The sequence below is a fragment of the Pyrus communis genome, chromosome 3 (assembly GCF_041283825.1).
Source record: "Pyrus communis isolate YQ-2024b chromosome 3, ASM4128382v1, whole genome shotgun sequence".
In the NCBI taxonomy this organism is placed as follows: Eukaryota; Viridiplantae; Streptophyta; class Magnoliopsida; order Rosales; family Rosaceae; genus Pyrus; species Pyrus communis.
In genome coordinates, this window is record NC_142567.1 from 20,802,146 (window position 1) to 20,826,639 (window position 24,494).

The 24,494-nt window shown below is 35.9% G+C and overlaps 1 protein-coding gene across 2 annotated transcripts; it reads right to left on the reverse strand.

The window, feature by feature from the left end:
- Positions 1–4,806: 4,806 nt before the first annotated feature.
- On the reverse strand, positions 4,807–18,396 carry LOC137714995 (vacuolar protein sorting-associated protein 41 homolog). 2 transcript variants are annotated; one of them, XM_068454190.2, is made up of 19 exons: positions 17,877–18,396; positions 16,850–17,119; positions 16,589–16,768; positions 15,477–15,737; positions 14,509–14,641; positions 14,327–14,417; positions 11,448–11,550; positions 10,273–10,376; positions 10,069–10,162; positions 9,761–9,916; positions 9,616–9,678; positions 9,370–9,435; positions 8,807–9,007; positions 7,725–7,802; positions 7,526–7,645; positions 7,338–7,418; positions 7,155–7,240; positions 5,785–5,866; positions 4,807–5,694 (listed from the first exon to the last, which is right to left on the reverse strand). In XM_068454190.2, exons 1-19 carry the CDS (start codon positions 18,135–18,137, stop codon positions 5,251–5,253), a joined length of 2,874 nt encoding a protein of 957 aa, XP_068310291.2. In that variant the 5' UTR covers positions 18,138–18,396; the 3' UTR covers positions 4,807–5,250. The 2 variants fall into 2 exon arrangements, with proteins under 2 accessions (XP_068310291.2, XP_088547378.1); XM_088691252.1 differs by having other exon boundaries at positions 14,509–14,644; positions 17,877–18,251.
- Positions 18,397–24,494: the final 6,098 nt, after the last annotated feature.

A 24,494-nucleotide genomic window follows, 5' to 3' on the forward strand; every position in this document is an offset into this window, starting at 1 on the left:
ATCTATGAGGTCAACAAGCTCTTTTATCTCTTTTTTGCTAGGAAACTTTTGAATATTTTTATTATTATCTTCTAACTAAGATGTAATATAGTCTAAATTTTGTCTAATTGTTTTTATGGAATTTTTTTAAAAATACTCTAACAACTGGTTTAACAAATGATTATGCTTATTATTTTCTAATTTTATATTTTCTGCTTGACTAATAATAAGATCTACAATACAATTGGCTTGTGGATTTTCTTCACTATGCAAAATATGATTATGTTTTCTCAATGGGAAATAACAAACTAAACTATTTTGGTCTGAGGTTATTTTTCTTTTTTGTGGTTCACTAATTTCTAAATTAAGGTAATCTATCATAAACTACAATCTACCTTTCTCTAAAGTTACTGCTAACTGGTTTCTTAGAAACTCTCTTTCTTCTCTTAAGGTCTCTAAAGTTTGATATGTTGCTCTTTTTGCTTCTAAAACCTTATGCTGCACTTCAGTATTATTATATTTACAAATAAATGAAGGATGTTCAAGATAACCAAGATAAAACTTTTGCTTCTTCAAAATCCTGCTAATTCTTTTGGATATGTATGCTAATCTTCTCTTTATACTATTTATAGTTGGATGTCTGGGACAATAAATACATGGTGGTTGTGGTTGACAAGGTCTATAAGGACAATAATATCTGATGTTCATACAAAATAAACAAGTGTGATATCAGTTGTGTTAATGACTTCCGTCCTCAAGGTACTTTACTATTTTAATTATACTATTAAAATGCTAAACTTGGCTATGATACCAGATTCGGAAAGCAGGGCTCGGTTAAATAGTCGGATAGCCATTATAACAACTAGACATAAAACCTTGCACATGGAACTCGACATGTTTCAGCATGACGGCCACTCACAGTACAAGTATAAGGCCTTAACGACTGAACTTAGAGGTACGAAGAACTCAGAGGTACCCTAGTTAATGTCCAATTATTTGTATGGCAAGCATTCAACTATAACAGAGTGCTCGAATAAAGTATGATCGTCAGTTTAGTAGGTTAATAATATAGCTACAATAGTGTTTCCCTGTTTTGGACTAGAAGTCTAATTAAACAAACACACTAAGGGAAGAAAAGAAAGCTTACTTAAGACTTGGAAATTGCTTGAATATGTACACTTGAACTTTTATTGATATACAAAATGTTTACAAAGAGAAGTGTTTACAAAGAAATGTTTACAAAGGATGCTAGGAAGGTTTTGAATGCTTGAGTGTATGAAGATTGAAGGTTGGTGTAGGTATGATATATCTCTGCTGTGTGTTTCGTGTGTTCTGAATGGGAGGAATAACTCCCTTATATACAAAGCCTAATTTCTAAACAAAATAACTTTTCAATTATTTACAATTTTTTAAATAGTGACAGCATACTTTTTCTGAAAGTTGTCAGCACTGTTGCTGAAAATTGGTTTACTTGTCTCTCCTTCCTTTTGGCCATATGAATCCATTTTGGCTTGGGCTGCTGCATGCGTTGCCACCTTGGTTCTTGCATTGCAATGCAATCTGAAAGTGTCAGTTTTCATGTCTCTTCCTTTAAGTGAAGTCATGTGAACTGAGCAATCTTGTACTAATGTTTGAGGGGCATGATAGGCATTTTTGCAAAGTTTTGTCCTGATGATCAAAAGAAAAGTTTTCTTGGGTTTTTGGTTAGTTTTCCCCTTAATAAAAGCACAAAAGAATTTATAGCGAACCAATCTTGGATGGAGAGGTTTTCATGTTCGACTCACAAGAATGCAATTATGATACATACATTTGTCGTTAGTTTGATGTTAAGTTGTTGCCTTATCTTGTCATTCTATAATTTGTCAATTAAAAGAAAGTTATGATTCTGGCATGAAAATTTCGTTTCAATCCAAACATTTCCAAATAAAAAGAAATTATATGAAATAATAGAGATTCTGAAAAATCTGAATTATTCATTTGACCCAAAAAAAGATCAATGTATCCTATCAGAAATGGGTCGAAACAAGATAGAGCAAGAAAGAGGTAATGGCAACTACCCTATGGAGAAGGTGAAATTGATGTTGTCCAGTCACTTTCCAATTTATATATATATATATATATATATTTTTTTTTTTTTTTTTTTTTTTTTGGGTTAGACGATAGATTTTGTTAGATTAAATGTTAAATTAGTCACCAACAGGATTTAAACCCACGCCATCATGTAAGGGTTCAACACCTTCCCACCATTATGGTAAAAGGTCATTTGCACTTCCCTATTTATATTGCAAACTACATATTTATTTGATAAATATAATTACTAAAAAATTAACCTTTTTCATTGACATTTGTGACTACATTTGCTTTTTAGTGGTTATAGTTTATTTTTGGGTTAAACTCTGTTTACTACCCTAAACTTTCATGGCTTTCAACATTTAGTACATGAAGTTTTTTTTCGTCCCAGGGTCATACCTAAAGTCTTAATTTTGGGACAGTCTCATACATCCGTTAAGTTTTCCGTTAGAACTTCTGTTAACTGATGACATGACGCCCACGTGGATAATTACTAGGCACCACGTGTCAATATAGGCCCACTTTAATATTAAAAAAATAATTAAAAAAATTAAAAAAAACAAACAGCCGTCTCCTCCTTCATCCACACACACCCAGAACCCCTTCATCTTCCCCTACCTTCCACCCCCTTCTCGACCTCGTGCTTGTACGGGATCAAGCTTTTTCGACCGTCTGTGGCCTGCGGAGGCGCCTGCAGATGCTTAACAAGCGCCATAACTGCTTCACAATCCACCATAATGTCCACAAGCTCCTCTACATACAAATTACCAAAAAAAAACCCTAAGCCCCAAACAATCTCACAAGATTTCGCTCAGATTAAAGATGAACAAATTGTTAACTCCAAGAACACCGGCCAAAATGAAAGACAACAACGAGCACGCTACATTCTTTGGAGGTGAAAGCGAAGCCATGGGCGGTCAGGTTGCGCGGATGAGAATATGGACTCCAGAATCCGGACCTGCTCTAGAACCCGCCAACGAGATCTGGGCGATCGTCTTGCGGTTCGACGACGGTTAGGATTTTCCAGTCCAGTTCGCCCTCGATCATTTCATCTCTGAAGTCTTCTTCGAGCTTCCGCTTCAACCCTCTTCTGGTAGTGACGATTCAAGCCTGAGAGCGTTCCATGGAGGACGGGAGAAATGGTAAATTTAGAGGGGGTGGGGGAAGACGAAGGGAAAGGCGTTGGCGAAGTCAAAGACGTTCGTGTTGGTGCGCTTGGCCATGGCGGCGTAGGAAGCCAAGGCCGAGGCTACGGCGCCGATGTACTTGACGACGATATGGGTTAGGGTTTCGAGGGGTCGGGTTTTGGATTGGAGGTGCTGGGCTTTGGCTAAGGCGAATTGGAACTCTTGGGGGGGACGGGGTTGGGTTTTGGATTGGAGATGCTAGGCTTTGTTCGAGTTTTGCGGTTTTGCATCGTGATTTAGATTTTTGGGACATGGTGGTGGTGGGGTTGGCGGATTGGGAGAAGAATTGATGTTGTAGAGGAGGAATGGGAAGGTGGTTTTGAATTTTGAAATTTTGAGTTTTTTTTTTTTTAATTTTTAATTTTCACATGGACCCTTTAATGACACGTGGCGTCCATTCATTGTCCACACGGGCACCACGTCACAGTTAACGGAAGACTTAACAGTTTGACAAACGGATGTATGAGACTATCCCAAATTTTACACTTTAGGTATAACTCTGGGACGAAAAAAACTTGATGTACTAAATGTTGAAAACTACGAAACATGAGGGTATAGTAAACAGTCTTTTGCCCTTTATTTTTTCTATAAGAGTGAGTAGATTTTAGAGCTTAAGAAAAAAATAATTTGGACGGTAGCCAGTAAGTTATCTTGTTTTTTTAGTTTTAAATGGAGGTTACGTTCAACAGCGCATGTGCTATCGTCTTAATATGATTTTATAAAGTGTTCAAACTGAATAACTTTTTACAAATATAATAAGGAGAATAGACAATTCTAATTGTGAAAATACATTAATAACAAATGAATAGACAAATAAGTCCCCCATTAAATCAATACAAGTTCTTCAATGAACTCAATATATTTGAGGACCATTAAAATTTCAATGATCAAGACGGCGACCGTAACACTTGAAGTGCAAGTATGTTTCGTGATGTGACCAAAAACATTATCCTCTGTGCCACTTGCTTGTTTTGTTTCTAGAAAATCATTGTCTTTTGATTTTGATTTTTTGCTCACATTTTAATCGAAAGTGGCATGTTTTGTTTCTAAAAAAATCATTTTCTTTTCATTTGGATTTTTGACTCACATTTTAATCGAAATTTGGTAACAACCTTGCTCTTTATAAAATGACTCCAAAAGACGTAAGTCATAAAAGGAAAGATAAATGAGTCTTATCGTCACTTTGAACTATTTGCTTCAAAAACATAGCTGTAAGAATGAAAGTTCAACCTCAAGATGTGGTAAGTCCACATTGGGGTACCAAATGAAACGACTCCGTCCATAAGAACTCTTCCTCTAGGAAAAGAAAAACACTTTGAACTCAATATTCAGAGACAACCCAGCTTTCCTTGTAGCAATAGAATAAAACTACTAAAATTGGATGAAAGTAAATCAAATCTGGAATATTTATTGACAACCTATGAGTTCGGTTGAATCGACGAGTTTATGTCTGGTCCTAAATCACTATTTGTTAAAACGATGTAATCATGGTTAACAATCACAAGTGATTTCCAACCGTTAGATCAAATGAACTGAAGATGATCAATGGCCAAAAATTATCAAAGACGTGTGAGGTAAAACAAGTGCATGAATAGCACCATCCAGAATAAAAAAGGATCACTAATCAACAGGATAAAATGCTGTGAATTCTAATGTTCCTTGAGGAAGACATACAAAGTAATGACAACAAACAAAACGTAAAATTGCTTCTCCGTCAACCTCCACTTCCCGAATATTGTCACAGCCCAAAGAACCTCTAACATTAGCAAATGCAGGTACATATCAACTCAAACAAACCTGCAAAACTTGCACTAAAGAAACTAGCCCGGAGGGCATCAATCCTCAAAAGCTAGCCAAAAAATAAAAGCCGCTTTCCACAATATGTATATCTATGATACAAGAATGGACCACTATGAGCACAACAAAAGATAAATAAAGCCTCACATTGAGCGTGCATTCAAAAACTGAACCAAAAGAAGAATAAGCATGCAAACATTCACATCACGCGCATGCATCACTTCACTCCACTAGCAGCAGTAGTACATAAGATACAACGCATACGGGAACCACCCGGTTGGGTATCATCACCACCATTGTCATCCACATCACTGTCGTCATACCCATAATCATCTACTCTCTCACTAGGAGTGGCCACACTCCCCTTCATTTCACTCGTATAGGTGGAATCCATAAGACAAGTCACGTGATAAGCATGACAGCAAAAGAAAACAATGACATTAACACTTTGTATAGAAAAAGGATCGAAACACATGCAACACCTTGCACCGCCCCTGGGTTTTGACTTAACCTCCATACTTCTCACACCTACCGATTTTTCGATCACCTGAGAAGCCCTACTATCATTTCTCTTTGACCGTGCCTCATCTTCTTCATTGCCCAAGTAAATTCCATGTGTTGCCTCTTTGTAGTATTTGACCAAGAGGTTGACAATATCAGCCTGTTTTCCCAATTACACCAAATCGATAATTTTTACACTGCTCCGTTATTCAAATCAGAGGCAAAAAAATTACATGGAAGACAGGAGTACCTTGAGAATATCATTGCACCCATGCCTTAAAGATGTTTCAGTCCTGTAATTGGTGACGATTTTGACTAGCCGATCCCTGAGCCTGAAAAATCAAAAATACAGAAGGTTAATACACATATTTATGTTAAAAATACTCATAAAACTTCATATTTACAACCGAAAAATATCGAAGTTCTGCATGTATACAGATGTACACAGTTGCACCTAATGATTTGCAACATCAATTTGGAAGATGCAATGGTGGAGCTTAACTGGGACCACTAGAAACTAGTAACACAATTTTTCAACAATTACTAAGTGAAATCAATTCGTAAATGTTGGTAGGTGATCCCAACTTGGTCAAAATGGGACAATCTAATGCTCCTATTTTAATCAATAATAATGACTCATAAGCTTCTCAAGAAATATATCCAAACAGAGCAACAAAAATTACAAACAACGAAATAATAGCAACATATATGCATATCCATATACAGTTCCAATCTAATAATGACCTGACAACGACTATATATCTCAAACTGTCAACCATTCCTTCAGTCACTGACCACTAAGATGCATTAAGATCACCAGCTGAACATCCTAGTTGTTCATATTGGCTATTCCACAATCTAAGTCCTTATTACCTCATTTAAGAATCAAAACACTACACACTCTAGCTATCCGTAATCTCTACTTGTGTTGGCACAAATGGAACAATTCTAATGTATATACTTTCACCACCAAAATACAAAGAAAACATGATAGCCCTTGAATTTGTGATAATCACATACAAAGTCAAGAAATGTCTATAGAAGAAAAGGACCCATCTCTACGTCTCTGTTTATTTATTTATTTATCTAATTCAATAGGAAATAATTATCAAAAATTAAAAGGGTGGTGCTATCCACACCCCTTTTTACCTTCCACACACGCCCCTCTCGATTTGCGGCTATCGAATCAAATGAATTGAGGAGGATCAAAGGACATAAATTAACAGGGGAAGAGGTGTGAATAGCACCACCCAATTAAATCAAGCAAGGGATGTACTATTGTATCTACAGGAAATCTAGACACGAAGAGGCACGGGGTCAGGGTCTTAACAAAAGAAGAAACATTATTACATAATCAATGCTATAAGCATGCATAACAAACACAATACTTTGCTACCATATCAGTCAATGGAATCTCCAAGATGATCAAAATTTATAGAAGGCCCAATATCAACATTATGGAGAATCCAATGAGTAGGCCAATACCAACATTTCATTCAGCTTAAAATACCAAAATTCAAACATGCTAGGAATTCTATAAAAAGGGAAGAATTCCATTAATTGATAAGAGATGGATTACAAGAAAGAAATACACCACCACAATATTCTGATCTAACTGACCTAGGAATCTCCAATCCGTTGGGAACCATATTCACAATATAGAGAGGATCTAGGTTTCCAACTGTGTGCTCCAATAACACGCCCACCTGTTAATTAGTAGAATAAAAAAATTAGAGGATACTGAAGAGGACTTGCAGCAAACTTTGCATAAATACCAAATCTGCAGGCTAGCCGGAGTAATACCATTTCAGGTTTATCAAGACACTGCTGGATTAACTCCTCCCAGAGTTCATCATCATGTTGCATATTTACAAATTCTACAGCCTGTGTGCACAACCATAACTCATCTTGTTATTGCCACAATTCAAAGTGAAGAGATAGCAAATAACCCCAAAGGAACAACTAAAGACATATGTTGTAAGAATAGGTACCTCTTCAATATCCCCAAGTTTATTTATGATTACAGCAAGGGCTTGTTTAGCATTTCCCATTCTTCCAAGAATGAACACTTGCTCCCTTAAAAGATCTCTTCCAATACAAATTTCATATGCCTGATATATATATCACAAGTCAATGCATTGAAGAGCATTTAAATTTCATGATAACTGATTATTTATGAACTGTTCAAACCTTCTCCAGGGTATAATGTTGACTACTACGAAGAAAAGGAAGAAGCATCTTTGGATCATATTCTGCATAAAGCTCTACCTACCACAATAAACAAATGACACCACAAGAGTTAAACGGCATGCACACCAGCGATAGATACAATTTCACCACTCGGCACAACATAGTTCAAGAACCAAATACAAGCTCTTGCAGGAGAAGTAATAGAACAAAATAAAAATAAATACCTTAAGAGATTCCTATATGGACACTGTTAAAACAATTATATGGTACCAAATACATACTATTTACCAATAGCAAAGACCTGCAGTTTCAGTTTCAATTTTTCACTCATAACAAAAACATGAAAACCAGCAAAATAAAGCTCTAATCCTAGAAGGGAAAACCAGTTCTTTCTTAAACTTGGAAATACTAAACAATCTTCTAATGTCAGATATAATCACCCCGAGCGCATATGGATGTATTAGGATACAACTCATAGTACCCAAATTATATGAGAATGTTAGTCTTCTCTACAACGGGAAATGACAAGGCAACTATCATGGTACCTACAATGCATTGAGTTAAATTAGAAAACAAAACTGTTTAATATAATAACCATCTGAAATCCGAACCAAAAGCTCCCATAAACCTAGTTGATTACATTTGTCTGCCATAAATCAGTTTTGGCATTATCTTGATAAGATATATAGAAACTAACGCACAAATTAAACCCTATAAATTATGCAATCGTAGTATGAGTAAGTAGGGATCGTTCTATTCCGGGGATTAGAAAGGGATTCTAATCAACACAAAATAAACTTATAAAACTGAAAACTAAGTTAAACTAACAACAAAACAATGACTGGGGGGATTTTGGACGAATTTAATTCAAACAAAAGTAAAGTGGAGCAAGTAAATTAAGTTGTGAATGAAATATGGTTGATATCCAGAAAGATTCAACTACGTTTTGCAGGAAGTTGATAGAGTTAAGGCAATGATCAATTAAGTATAAGTAACTTCATAGCCCATACAATGAGAATTTCAAAGAACAGAAGCCAATATAATTACATGGGCAACTAAATTATTTTAGCTTTCCACAATACCTGCATATCATGAAATTCTTTTCCAGAATGAGGATCTGCTTCAAATAGTGGATGCAAGTATGCATGCAAGAAATATCTGGAATCACACTTATCACTTGCATGCAAAAGTTGTTTAACAACTTCAGATGGAGTTATTAAATCCTTGTTTTGGATCAACAAAGGAACTGCCAGCTTGCAATCTAGCATCATTAACTGGACAACCTGAAAACACAGAGGCGACAAGCAAGCACACAAAATTAGCATGGCCGAGCATGATAGTAAAAATAAAACACCCATAAATTGAAAATTATTCCTCTCTTATTTATCAATTACACACATCCCCAACCCCTAATATAACATTAAGTAGGTAATATTGATGTTTTCTATATTAGAGAGAGAATGACAACACCATCATTGATATCAGAACCAACGTTTCGGTGAAATTATGAAGGTTACCTCCTTGGGAAAATCACAAAAAGACCATTATTAATGTTGGAAACATAGACATATCTATGGATAGCAGTAAACAGAGAAACTATAAATTCCAATTTACAACATATAAATTGTGAACATATTTACCATACCTTTTCCCTAATAGAATCATACAAATTGTGCTTTTCAATGAAGGAAAATATGTCTGGCTTCAAAAGCTGTAAATCCAAAAAAGATCAAAAGAAATTTCCAGTTAATATCAAAACACAGTAATTGATGCAACAGCTCAATTCCCAAATTACATTAAGAAGATGTTAAATATTATGTAATCAATTCTAACTGTCGCTGTGCTTTGTGAATAAAGGTGTTGCACGTGAATATGCATCAAGAACACCTACATCAGCATATTGTGCAAATGCTTTCTCATATTGCCCATCAATCTCATACAACACTGCTAGTGCCTGAAAAAGGGAAGCGATGTCAAAAAAATCAGAATTATCATAATTAAAAACTCATATTCCAAGTAGATAATTCCTGACTGACCTCCTGAAGGGCATCTGTCATGGACGATGTATTAAGCTGAGGTTCTATAGCTGAGATAACAGGCAATGAAGAGTAGATCACGGGTGGCCAAGATTTAACAGTTGACAAAAGCTCCTTATGAAAAGATGGATTTGTAGCGAGAGCTACAAGAGCAACCTTACAGCACAGAGAAGAAAAGATAAATAAACAAAAACAAAAAAAAAAAGAAAAAAAAAAAAAGATATCAAGCCTTTCTTGGTTGTCAAATAAATGATTTTAAAAAAGATGTAGCAGCTCACACTGCAATTAAAAATGTTATCCTCACAAACCTCATAAGCAGTATCACGAAGTCTTGGGTTTTCTGTTGGAATGTATGGGACTAATACGGGAAGCTGACGCAAATGAGCAAAGTGGAAAACCCATCTGTGAAGCACAGTCCGCTCCAAGTTATTTGGACGAATTGCATGCTTGAATTTCCAATTATTTACTGGGAAGATTGTAAAAAATGGGTCACAGAAAATGATAGTTAATACCTTTCCCATGCCGAAGCAGATCCTCGCAACAATTTAGGACATACAGATGCGGCTTCAGCATATTTTCTTTCCACAATCATATGATCAAGGTATCTAGAACCAACCTAGAGAAACGAAAGGAAAATTAAGCAAACTGTGCAATTAACTAAATCTACAGGAATTTTAATAGTGGAAGTATAAGGGAATAAGCTCATGAATTACATAACAAAGCCAAAAAATCTTACAGAGCTTCTCCGTAGTTTTTCTTTGGTTATATCTATGTTGTTTGTCATTTCCCTTATTGTTAATAATCTCATAAGACCAAGGTGCATAAGAAACTAAGTGATCCATATTCATATATGACACAACTCGCTCAAGTGGACTCAATGTCAAAGCTAAGAAAAAGTGGCACTCCATAATTTTAGCCAGAAGGCTAAAAATTGAGCAGCTAAGAAACTTGTCGATATGGTAGGTGTTTTAATGTCAAAGTCAATATGGTAGTTGTATCAACAGGAATATGGCCAGGGACAACCAGAAATTTTTTTCTAGTGGACTTTGAACAATGTAAGTAAAACTATTGACAAAATTTTTTTGGAGTAAAACTCTTAAAGAAAGAGGAATCCAATAAGGGACACAAACCAGTAATCACATCCTGTGGTCACTAGAATTCACTTGTTAATTGTAATAGACACATAATCTGTTACATAGTCTGGTAAGAAATAGATACTCCAGTATGACTTAAGGGGGAAAAAACCAACAAAAAAACTATCTTCTCTATATAAATTTGACGCACTTTTTTTCTTTAATTCCTCACAGCACAATTCACTAAACTATGATTTTGTCAATAGCACTTTTTTTTCTATAGAAAGACATTGTATTTATAATAGTGTGAATGAAAGGGAGTGTTTTGGGTAATGTGTGCTATCCGTCTCCTTTACACATGAGTACTTGTTCTCCCAACAACAGGAAAAAAATGTGAGTTGGGGAAGCTACCCCCAGTGCACCTTAGCTGCCTCTGTCCTTGATTATGGCACTTAGAAACTAATTCGAAAGTGAATGCTACATGTTACTTGAGGAAGAAAAGAGCTCCTATAATACTTGAGGAAGAAAAGAGCTCCTATAATGCACAAAACATAATACAGACACTGCTACCTTTTCTCTATTGTGATATGAAAACGAGAATGAATTGATAATACCTCATCAAGAAGTTCACTCCGTCCCTGGCCTGCTTCAACTGCAGCCAATGCTTTTTCATGCCAACCATGTTGAAGAAGCCAAGCAATATGATCTTCAGCATCTCTGAAAAGAATATATACATCCGTTTCTTATCAAATTAGCAGGACCCGATTAAAATATCTTCAATTCTGAAGATTTTATGATTGAATAAAATTCAACGTACTCTCCTCCACTTAAGTACCCCTCAAATTCTTTTCAAATCAATCTCAAAGACATAAACTAATGCGACCACTACACAAGTATTGGAAAGAATTACAGTGCCAATAATCCATTTAAGCTCATTCCCTAAACATCCTCAAGTCATGTGTCAAAATAAGAAGGTAACCATTAGAGGGGGGATGTACAAAACATAAAAGTATGGTAAGATATGATGAACTAAATTTAAAATAAGTTTACCAAAAAAAATTAATAGGAAAAGTCCCATGATTTAACTCACAATTTTACTACTTGTTATTCTTAAAAATAAAGAATTAAATGCAGATTTTTAGATTGATATTCTTTGCCCTTTCAAATATGGGGCCAGTGGTTTTAGCAAGTCATAGGCTGAGCTTCAGGTTCTAAATTCAGGAGATAACTGAAGGTGATTGTGCTCTATGCATCTTTACTGTATGCCCCCCACCCCAAGCCTTTCTTTTTTTAACTTCCTATAAGCCCAAGACCTCAGCAAAGGCTGGGACTGACAGTGTGAAAGAACCATATCTTCTAGAATTGTTCTGGATATCCCTAACCTTAACATCTCGATCGGGGCTTTGGCAAATCATCTGTCCTATCAGCCAAGGTTTCATTTGGATGGAAGAATTGAGATTTGATATTTCAGTAGTTTAATTGGACCTTGGACGTGGACTTGATTAATCAAAATTCACACATAAATTTGATTATTAAGTATATGAGGATTATGAATCTGTCATTCCCCTAATCAAACTTATAGGCTTTCTACCATAAGGATGCTCACATTTAATTTAACAAAAAATTTCCGGGATGCAATTCAATGATCGGAACCATTCAGTTTTTAGATACTCTTTCAAGGACTATCCGTGCCAAAAATCAGCTATATCAGTAACCGTTTAGTCTGATTATCCGCATTTTCATTTTAGCTTTATGTGTTTGGTAAATTTAAGATGACCAAACAGTTTTGGATTTGGACAATTTTTTGCATGGATGACCCTTGATTGATGACTTAAAATATAGACGGTTCTGATCGTATAAATGCATTCTGGGGTCACCCTCAGAATGATGAGTGCAGTTTTTCTTACAATATTGACATCCTTATTGTAGGAAGACTGATCAAATTTTGCACTTGTATTTTACTAACATTATAAAATAAGGGGGTTTTTTTGGTTAAGGAACAAGCATTTGTTGATAAAAGTAAACAGGGACAAGTTGTGCATCATTCCTTGTGATCGGTCCTGGGTTTTTATCTTCTTCTGAAATTCTTCTTCGTCTTTATTATCATAGTCTATGCTTCTTGTTATTATCCTTAAAATTCTGGATTCATAATGTCCAATTTTGCTACTTCTTGATTTCCTTCCCAATATTTAATCGGATTTTCTACCCAAACTTGTGTTTCTTCTGCAATTCTAATAAAATCTTCTAACTCAGACTTAGTCTTTTTAAACTTACTTTTACTTATAAATACCTGTTCTTCATTCTCGTCAATCATTTCATCGTATGAGAAGTCTTCTTGGTCTAGATCTAAGTCTTCTTCTAGTATTTCTTCTAATTTGCTACAATCATTATCACTTTCTTCTTCATTTATGGCTATGAAACTTAATATTGATGAAATATCAAACTGCAACCCAGTAAAGCTGGAGGAGGTTACATTCTTAAACTCTCCCCTCATGCCCCTAAATTAACGTGAGAAAAGAAAAATAATTAAAAAAAATATGAAACCATATGCCACCACCTCGACTTCCACCACTTTCTTGCACCTTCTTCACTGATGCCAGGACATCTTTCGTTGCCAGCGTCTCCTCTCCACCTACTCCTCTTTATTTCTGACTCCCTTCCACAGATGACACCTACCGCACATCAAAGGCCTACAAACATGGAGAAGCACGTTTGCCCATCAGGCAGAGAAGGGGTGGCGGAGGCGTTGGACATGAAAGCTTTGAGATGAAGAGGGAGCCTTTATGTTCTATGAACGGTGTTTGAATGGGGAAGCCATGGAAGAGAGGCCATGGGTGTGGAAAGAAATTTTACTTCTGTTTTTTTTTTTTAATTTCTCAATTTTATTTCAAGGTGAAATAGGAATTTCAAGAATTTTTCCTTAAAGTTGGGCATGGAAAGAGATTTATTGGGTTCCAATAAAATTTCCCATTGGTTTTAATTTGGAGTTCTTATTCAGGGTTAAGATTATTGTCCCACTAAAATTTAAAAGAAAAAGATAAAGAAAGCGATAACAAGATCCTTCTTTTTGTGATAAAAATGTTCTTAAACCATGGATGAGACGATGACACTAGATCATTCCAGGCCACAAGCACCTAAGTTTAGATCATTCTGGGCCGCAAGCACAAACGAGAACTTATTCTAGGAAAGAAAATCCAAAACTAATCCCAATAAAACTGAAAAGAATCTAAAACCTTATAAACGTAGGAAATCAAAAGACTAAAACCCTAAATATTAAAATACTAAAACCCTAGAGATTAAAAGACTAAAACACCCATTGATTTAGGAAAGCCTTCACTTTGGCTCCGCATCACAAAGTTTTATTAGAACATGGAGATCAATTCTTCAATATTAAACTCAAGAGTCAATGGAGAAAATTATTGTTATGTATTACAAATGTTTATATATTATATTATCGACTCTAGAGGCACAAATAGAAAGAGACACTACTGACCTTGGTTTTGCAATGACTACATCCTTTGGGGAAACAACATAGTACAGTGGTTCATCACCTTCAGCCCACTGGCCGCCAGCATAGCTGCTACCTAGATTCAAACTAAAGGGTTTTACAGCTATATAAATGTAAATTATTCTGCTATTATTTGACGATGACATTCAAAGATAAAGTATGTTAACCTGAGAAAGGAGCGTGAGCAAGGGAATAGTCCTTTGCCTTGTAATGCTCAAAGCCATGTACAGGTAAGGCATCTGTTGAAAGTTCATCATTATTCCATGTTACAATACGTACTTCTGGTCTCTGTGCAGTTCCCTGCTTCAAAATATTATAAAAGTTAGAAACAATAACAGGAACCAGTCATAGCATGACTTACAATAGAAGATGAAAAGTGGGTAACTTTCTATTTACTATACAGTTCATTAGGTATAGGTACAATGCTAGTTGACTAATCAAAAAAATTCCCCCAATTGAATGTGATTCTGTCGTACATAAATGGAAAATTTAACAAAATTCCCCTACAAGGGATTTACAATATGCTCAAATTTTCATGTTTTACATATTTGTATCCAGAGACACAGTATCCTGATATATAAAAAAATGAATATTGCGTAACAAAAATGTATTAATTAGATGCATGAGAATGATGTAAGAAAAAGGTGAATGATGTTCTATAAAGATAATGTGTCTGCTACACATGAATGTTAATTTTCACTTTTTGTAACACAATTTAATAGTTATCTCAGGGTCTTGTTTAATAGATCTCAACAAAATCTTTTAATAAATATAATTTCATCAAAAATAGACATGTATAATGAATGGTTTGGTATTTGAAAGTTGTTTTAAGAAAATTTAATGGCATGTTACTTTTTGGATTTATATTTAACGAATGCTGTGTTTGACTTTCCTGCTTAACTTTAAAAGTTTAAAGGCCACCAGACTAAGCTAACAAAAAAATTTACATCAGGGACCTAGATCTAATAATTCTTTTTTTTCGTAGAACTTACTCACATAAAGCACAGTTGAGTCAGCATAATAATGGAAACTGAATAAAGTGAGGGAGGAAAATCTTGAAAACAAAAAAACCATAAAAAATTAAAATTTTGCACTGACAAATTATTCTACCAAAGAACAAGGAGGAAAAAAGTACCTGTCGTGATGGAACAGAGCTGCTAAATTCCTTTTCCCCATCTTCTTCACCAGGGATATATGCTAGAATGACCAAAGTATCACCAAAAGGGGCAATCCCGGAAATGAAATAGCTGGTCTGAAAGGATGCCACAATATCCACCTGGTTCATACCAGACATTGGGACATGCTTATATGTTCCATTGGTGGCTCTTGACTGATTTGTTTTTATCGATGTGATTTTGATTGATGTTCCCCAGCCAATGACCAACAATGAGTCATCCTGAATATGATGAAGTACAGTGAGCAATAAGGAAATGACACCACAACTACTTTATGTGAAGAATGAAGAAGAAAAGGTTGTGCAAATAGGAAAGGAAGCTTAGATGGTACTTTTCACATCAAAAAGTCTTATCTATCATGAAGCTGATTTAATAGGGACTCCGGGGTTAAATCAGTATTGAGATTGAACCATTAGTCCTAGAGTTATAAATGCTATAATGTCCAGAGGTAGAACTGGAATCTTACAATTTTTCTGTGCAGACACTTACATTTCATTAGTCATGTCCAGTCCAAAGTTTTTCTAGGAGTTATGAGAGCATTAGGTGAATTTCCCTGGGTTCTACATCAGTTTTTCTTTCAATACAAGCGATACTGGGGGAGGGATGATTCAAACACAAGAACTTGGGTGCAAAGGTAAATGCTCTTAAACACGCGAGCAAGACTTGCAGTTTTACATCAGTTGTTAAAGGAACTATTAGATACCACTATTTGAGATTCCCATTCCACCCAATCTTTTATCCAACCCTTTCCCAATTAAGCGCAAACATTTTCTACTAACTTTAGCCCTTAATTACCCTTGAAACAGGCATTACAATCCCAAGATTACCTGCTGCCCCAGAACTCCAGCAATACGCCATAATGTCCCTTCTATACTTTTCAAATCTCAACCCTATTTCATTACTTAATTAGACAAAATCCCTAAGCTGTAAAACTTTAAAGTTCAAAATGCACTACAGAATCACCCAATACAAGCACTTTACGCAAGTTGCACTAACATGCACCACATCAAAGCTTATAAAGAGTGGTCATGTGTGCAAGTAAATACTGTGAGCATGTTACTCTTTCACTAACCTGCCAAAATAAGTGAGGGAGCAAAAGCTCAGGACGTGGGCTTCCTCGTGGCCTTTCAATGAATGTTATACGTTGATCATTTGCAGTATCGTACACTTTAACACCTGCATCATTTGCCCAAGCAATGAGACTTGTTCTCCACTTCACCGCATGTATAGGACCTTCACCAGAGTGCAAAACCTAGACATACATTGCCTTAAGAAATTAAAAACATACTCGGAAATCCTTTTAACAGGCTATAAGTATAATTTTAGTACAAACCTGATCTTTAAAGCCCAGCCATCTTTTTGTATTAAAATATAAATGACCAGCTAAACCACCAGCTACAAATCTTCTAGATGATTTTCTTGCATAATCTGGGTCTAGTGCAATAGCCTTCATTGGGCGATGATACTCAAACTTCATTTTCTCATCAGTGAAAAGACTATTTATTACAACAGACCCATCGTCTGAACAGCTTCCTATAAATTCACCTTCTATGTCGAAGCTAAGATCATTCACTGCAGCAGTATGAGCAGGGAATTCCTTAACCTGTAAAGAAGCCAATCAAGTACATGATATTGGCATATTGCCCTCAATGATAAATCAGGTACAAAATGCAACAGTATATCAATCTTAACTGATATAGAGTATTAACACCCATACCACAAAATATTTAGTATTGACAGCGGAATATAAGAACTGTGAGTTCAAAAACTACCTACAGAAATCCCAAAGAAATCATCTTTGCAAACAATGTACAGACATTGCAAACTACCTACATTGCTTGTCAAGGTTAAACTTTGCACTCTCGAACCTATTGCATAGGTAATTTACCCATCAAACAACAAAATGTTTTGAGTGACGGATTTTAGGACAAGTAGAGTTAAGTCACCCTACAAGAAGTATAAGTTCACCATAGTTGAAAATTCAATTAACACGCCAACATCTGAACACGAAATTAAGAACAGGAAAATCAAAAGAAAAAACTTTATAACCCCTGCATATAATTAACCAAATGAAATTTAACTAAAGTAGCTTTCTTTTCCAGTTCCATTTGAGCTAATTGCGAAAACCCCATTGACCATCCCAAAACTAAATGCAACTGGGTTAAAACCCGTACATTCAATTCCCAGTAAAACAGTGAAAATTTCAAAATTACCAAGAAACCCAGATCCAACCAGCTCAACTTCAATCCACAACCTACCAAATCCCCACGAATCGCACTAACCTACCGGTCAATGCAATAATCCCAACCACTATCATTCGAAAGACGAAAATTGAATTGAATTCAAGCTCAGTTCCTCACCTGATTTCCGAGAAAATCTAGAATCTGAACGGTGCCGCCGTGAGTCCCGAGCGCGATCATTCGTTCCGCGACGGCGATGCAGGATGCCACGTCGGTAGCCAACAGCGTGGGAATGCTACCTCCCATTCGCTGGTACTTGAGCCTCGGCTCCTCCTCTTCCTCCTCCTCCTCTTCTTCCTCTTCCTCTTCTTCTTCCTCCTCGCCCTCTTCCTCTCTCTCATCGTCTCCTTCGACGCCGTTATCGGGCGGAATCGGAGCCATTGTTATGTACGTCTTCAGCTCTTCTCGTGGTTGTTCCGTCGCCTCGGAGACACAAAGGTGGAAGAATGATTGAGTTGAGAACTGGGAGAGAGATCTGTTTGGTTTGAGTTTCTACTTCCGAGGTATATTAATTTCCAAGGCGACAAAAGAGGGCCGCAGTTCTGCTGTCACCAACTTGGTGTCTCTTTCATGTCCCCTTTCTATTTCATTGACACGTGTTCTCGTACTTATCCGGTAAATGTGTTAGGTCTTATTACGCGATTGGGTTCTGACCGCAAGGTCGAGTGGTTGTCGACTGCCGACTAGATTTTGCGGGTAGCTTATTCATTGGGCGTGTTGTCGCTGTCGTGTTCACTTGGACTCCCATTTTGTGGTTTATTCTTATATTAATTTATTTTGTTTAAGACTTAACGCAATTAACAGTTCTGTTAAGTAGAATGACACATGTCGACCAAACAGAAATAATACATGGATGAGACATGAAATTGGGCACAGCAAACTAGGGGCCACAAAAGAGTAGTGATGGAACTCGAAATGCACCACCGGTATGGAATGTTATTTTATAGTATGTCATATGTTGAATCGAAAATTTTGAGTTTGATTCTTGTAGACAGTGAGTTGGAAATTTTGAGTTTTAATACAAATATGGGTTAATAAGAATTAACACGTGGACATAAGGAACTCAACAGGCGAAATGCCCTCCAAGAACACGTCCGACTATAAGCTCACGCTTGGATTCACATTAAATACTAGAAGGATGGCCTCAATAGTCTCACTTGATATAGAAGACACCTTTGTTAGACTCATGTGTGAGATATTGTAATCCAACTTACAAACCATTTAACTCAGCAAGTTACTGGGCTTAGATGACTTAAGGGATTTTTTACCTAATTAAAAATTTGATAATCAAGGCAATTATCTACTCCATCCAACTAGTTTTGAGTTCGAATCCTGAAAACACATGATGTACTCCGACGAAATGATATTGATTTTAGGAGGACAAGCAAAGTTTGAACTCCTCTACAAACCTAGAAAGGCCTCATAGAAAGATAAGCCCAAAAAGTTGAAGAATAAATGATCTCACTGGATCATAGATGTAATACCTTGACAATTTAAATATATAAAATGGAATATTCATAATTATGAATATGTGGAGAAAATCAAAAATAAATTGATTTATGCTCAATATTCTAAAAGACGCTAGGCGCTAATCGAGCGACGGGATGAGTCCTAGCACCTAGGCAGACTAGGTGGATTTAAGTAAATTTGTTATATATCATATAAATTTATTCAATTTATTATATAATATGTAAATAACATTGAATAATATGTTAAATTTTTTTTAAAGAAAAATATACATGTCTAAAATTTTAGACTTATTTTTTAGTTTTGTATCATTATCTAAGCCATTAATTTTGTTGGGCCTTTTATTTTAACTAACAAAATGCAAGATTGGGCTTGTTTTAAATTTTGAATAGGATCCTAACAAAATACCCCATGGCCGTCTAACCCATTTATCCTATTAAAACATAAAATTAAGGACACCTGTATTTATGGGTGAAATGGCCATCTTAGTCACCGACTCACCTTTAGAAGAAAAAACCCCTAACTAAAGCTGCTCGCTTCTAGACCCATGGCCGCCGTCAGCATATCTGCAATTGTAGATGCATTTTCTCTCTCTCTCTCTCTCTCTCTCTCTCTCTCTCTCTCTCTCTCTCTCTCTCCTCTCGTATACCGTCGTCACATTGAAACTCAGTTAGACAAGACAGCGAGATCTGGGAAGACAAGACGGCGAAACGCAAAGCGCCCAGATTACCCAATGTTCGACTACTTCTGGGTAGGAATTTGTATTTTCCCATGCCGCCCAGATCGTCCAGCTTCTGTCTCGCCCGCCTAGCATTCGTCTTCCCGCCTAGGCATCCGCCTTACGCCGCCTAATTGCCTTGCCGATTTAATAAACGATTTCGGGTTAATCGTGGCAGAGCATTGTCGTCTAGTAACTCGGCGCCACCTAGAGAACACTGTTTATGGTTATGAAAAATTTAATTGAGGATTTTTAAAATTTTGTTACTGGAAATTATTATAATTTACATATTTGTATTATTGAGATTTTATATTATTTTTCGAGAATTTATATTAATTTGTTTGAATTTAGTTTTAAATTAAACTAATTACGACGTTTAAAGGTTGGAAATTAATTATCTAAAATTTGTATACCCTTCGAGGTCATAATTTATATGTTTGAATAGAGCTCGATCTCACGAACGCGTAGGCACAAACCGTTCATGAAACGGAATTATAACGAAAAAGTTATTAACGTTTAAAATTAGGGATATTTTTGTAATTTTAACCTTCATCTAGAAGGCTCCAGATTTTCTGGAGCAATGGATGTGCCACATGTGTGGCTGTGATGGAGAGGAAATGAGAGAAAGGGAGGGGGTGGACCAATCAGGGGAGGGGAAGAAAAAGGAGAGGACCAATCAGAAAGGGAAACATGAGGGAAATGAGAGAAGAAAAAAAAAAAAGGGAACGGGTTACTACCCGACCTGACCGATGGGGCTCGATTTTTCCGACTCCATACACGGTGTTTCACGGCGAATCACCACCATCCCTCACATGGAATCAACTCCCTAGCCTTCCCCTACCAATTCCGCCCCAAAATCCATACAATTTGGCCTTGGATTCGCGGGGAATGCACCGGTGGGTGCGATGGTGTCTCAGTGGCGATCCGCCATTTCTGAAGCTAACTCAGCCAATTACCACCACCAATAGACTTCCCTCAATCTCAAGAATAAATCTCAAGCAGTGGTGGAGGCGTCAGAGCGAGGATGGAGGTCGAATCAAAGCACACCCACATACAGGGTTACGGCAGTTCGTGGGCAATTTGAGGTGTTTCCCGGCCGAATTGGACTTCAGCCTAGGTATGAAAGTTGTTCCTCTCCTTGAACTCTACTTTCCTGTAAATTTTGGTAATTTTTGGAGTTCGTCCAAAAATTGGGTTTCCGTTTGCCGAAAACCGCCACGTGCGGCGGCGCATGGGCAGTGGGCCGATGCTGCCATTTTGTCCAAATTTTAATATTCTAAACATGAATTTGGTATCCATTTGATGTATTTCATTTATTAAAGCTAATGTTGGTTATTTCGGTTATTTGAATAGAATTGGAAATGGATTGGAAATGAAATATGAACTACGAAACGTTTGATTCCGTTCAAGGGTACGTAGGCAGTCTAACGGGAGTTAGATGCAACCTTGAAAATAACCGAGATTAACACTTTGTTGAAAATTTGTCTAAGGAAAGGAATTGGATGATTAATTTAAAAAGTTACCTTATGTTTTTGGTAAACAAAGTAGGTTATAGATTTTATGAGTAACTAAGAATTAAATAAAAGAATTGTGGTAAACGGTAGAAAATAAACAAGAGTTTAATTTTGGGCCTATCATAGTAATTATCTTCCGAAAATAAATTTTCGGGTCGGAACGTTACAATTGATAGGATAACAATCTCTACAACTATAGCCCATTTCTAGGTCATGATACTTGAAAATGGTTAAGAGGTCTACCTAAACAAGACTCTTAATTAGCGCCTTTTGTCACGTCTTCCATAGTAAAACAACTAAATGACTTAATAGGCAAGATAACGAGTCTCAAATTAGTCAATCACAAGAGTCTTACGTGCCCTAAATTACTTTTAAACTTATACTTACCATTATATAAAGACTTGCAGGAGCGGCTTTGAGATTTCAGAAAACTTGCGTGAAAATTAAAATGGGCCCTTTAATGTAGAAAACTTTTATTTTAAAGTTTAAACCATCTTTTTTTCTTCTATGGCATTTTATGAGGAAAAGGATCTGGCGAGGATCCCGTGATCATGGTCGTTCATCGTACATCGTGCGGTCAGTTTTCGTTAGGTATTATTTATAATTAATTTTAAAGTTTAAATTTTGAAATGATTTCTAACCGCACTATGTATGATGAACGGTCACGATCACGGGATCCCTAGGAAAATGATCCAACGAGAATCCTTTTCTTTTTATGAGTACGAAACTTAGTATGAAAGTCAACTTTGGCACTTCCAAAGCCGCCACTGAAGTCATGCAACCATGAAGAAATAATTGTTCCTCTACCAAAAAACTCGAGCTCACACCACATCATCGTGACATGGTTTGTTTTTTATATCCCTTTCGTGGTTGCAGACATAAGTAAATCAATTCCTAAACCTGGGTGGTCTAGGGACCATCTGGAAGTCCGAAGAAGCGCCTATGAGGAACTCCTAGGACCACCCAACAGTCTAGGTAGGTGTTGGAAGAGAGAAGACCACCATGGCTATGCAGATGTGGCACCATAAACTTTGAATCAAGAAGAAAAATGTAACTTCAGACAAAGAAGAACACATAGAAGACGGCCCTAGCTTTACTATTCTTTGATGTTGGTTCTAATGAAGAAGAAATACTTTATCTCTCCATTTCCGATGTGCCAACTCCCCATTTTTATTAATTGTTGTCCCATCAGATTGTGCCACAACATATTTTAATTAATAAAGAAATAGTGTATTACTCAATCAATACTTATTTTTTTATACAATATATTTGACACCATTTTTTCTGTTAAACTTTACTATAAATTCATATGACATTTGAAAATATTTCATAAAATACTACGAACTTCGTAATCACTTGAACTTTCATCTCATATCATCAAATTTAGTGCAATACTAGAGCAAAAATTTTGATATTTTTTTGTATGTTATATGTTAAATAATAAACCTAATTAAATAATAAATCCAAATTCTCAATACAAGTATAATTTTTTAAGTGTAAATGGACACTTATTTAGATGTAATTACTTAAATCTGTTTAGTCTGCCTAGGTCCTATCTAGAAGCATAGGTGCTAAATCCCAACCTGCTGTCCGACTAGCATCTAGCTACCTTAATTAGGATTATCCGATGTTAAAATACTGGATCTACCACTAGTTGTAGGGACACAAAAATAATTATATGTTAATGGGTACTTAACATTTTGGATTAAGTACTTAAAACCACCAAACCTTTTAGTATCATTCTATATTGGTCTCAATCGTTTGATCATGCCAAACAATATATCTAATCTATTAAAAATGTCATACATGTTAAGTCCCAGTTAAAATCTATTAAATTTACTAGAAGTTACTTTGTCTTTGAAATCAATAGAAGATCATGTAAGCAAGCATAGCCTCCACTAACTAACAGTCACAACCACCCCCATCGGGACATCACCTATAAACCCAACGCAAAACCACCAACTCTATCCTGCAACTCAAGCCGCCAACATCAAGAAGAATGTCATAGAGGTTGTTCAAATAGTATGGACTGTCATGATTTGGTTACCACCATCTTCACCACCCAAATAAGAACTGGAAGCTTTATGATTTGAGAATCGGCTTATGAGGAAAACACATGAGCAAAAAAAGCTCATTGAAAGCCTATATGAAATCTTAACCCTCTCTTTTGTTAGAAAATTGTCATCCTAATATAATTTCAATTGTGTTTCATATTGTATAATCTATGCTTGAAAATTTGATTTTAAGGCAACTAATATCAATGTTGACCATGATATACCCATTTAGTAGGTTTTGAATATAATCCATGTTTAAAAAATTAATTGAGACTTAATATTTTTAATAGGTTGGTTATTTGTTTAAAATATTTAAAAAGATTGAGACCAATTTAGAATGACACTGAAAAATTCAAATGTTTTAGGTATTTTACTTCCAACGAACAAATTATTATTTTAAACATATACCGTACAAAGGCCTGGCAAACGGGTCGTGTCTGTCGTGTTCGTGTCGTTTTCCTATAAGACTTGTTATCTTAACGGGTCGTGTCGTGTCACATCCGTTATCTTAACGGGTCCTTAACAGGTTGGGTCACTTTACCCAACGAGTAAAATGACCCGACCCGTTAAGAAAAAAAAATATATTTTTTTAAAATTTGCACATACCACACATTGCCACATAAATATTACTTCAAAACATTAAAACATTTGTCGTTTAAGTACTATATCTACACTCGAAAATAAGAGTCCAATAAAAAAATAATACATACACTACTAATCTATTACAAATATTAAATGTGCAAGGATATGCAAAATGAAAGAGTTTTTGTTTTCAAGATTGTAAGTCTTTCTCAAAAGTTTACACTTCCATCTACAAAATCTTCAATTTACATCGATTATCATGAAATTGTATTGAAACTTTGGCTTGATCTATTGCCTTGAAGAGTTATGTTGAAGATGTTTTCAGTAAGGTTTTCCACGTCAGAACTCTCTTCCGAATAAACTAAGTATAGAAAAACCAAACATTAAAAATCATTCAAATTAT

Coding starts and splice junctions, on each gene's coding strand:
- LOC137714995 (XM_088691252.1), bottom strand. CDS start 18,137: ATGGCTCCGATTCCGCCCGATAACGGCGTCGAAGGAGACGATGAGAGA. Junction 11,551..14,326: donor GTAGTCATTGCAAAACCAAG/GTCAGTAGTGTC, acceptor TATTCTTTTCAG/AGATGCTGAAGATCATATTG. Junction 9,008..9,369: donor ATGATTCTATTAGGGAAAAG/GTATGGTAAATA, acceptor CTGTGTTTTCAG/GTTGTCCAGTTAATGATGCT.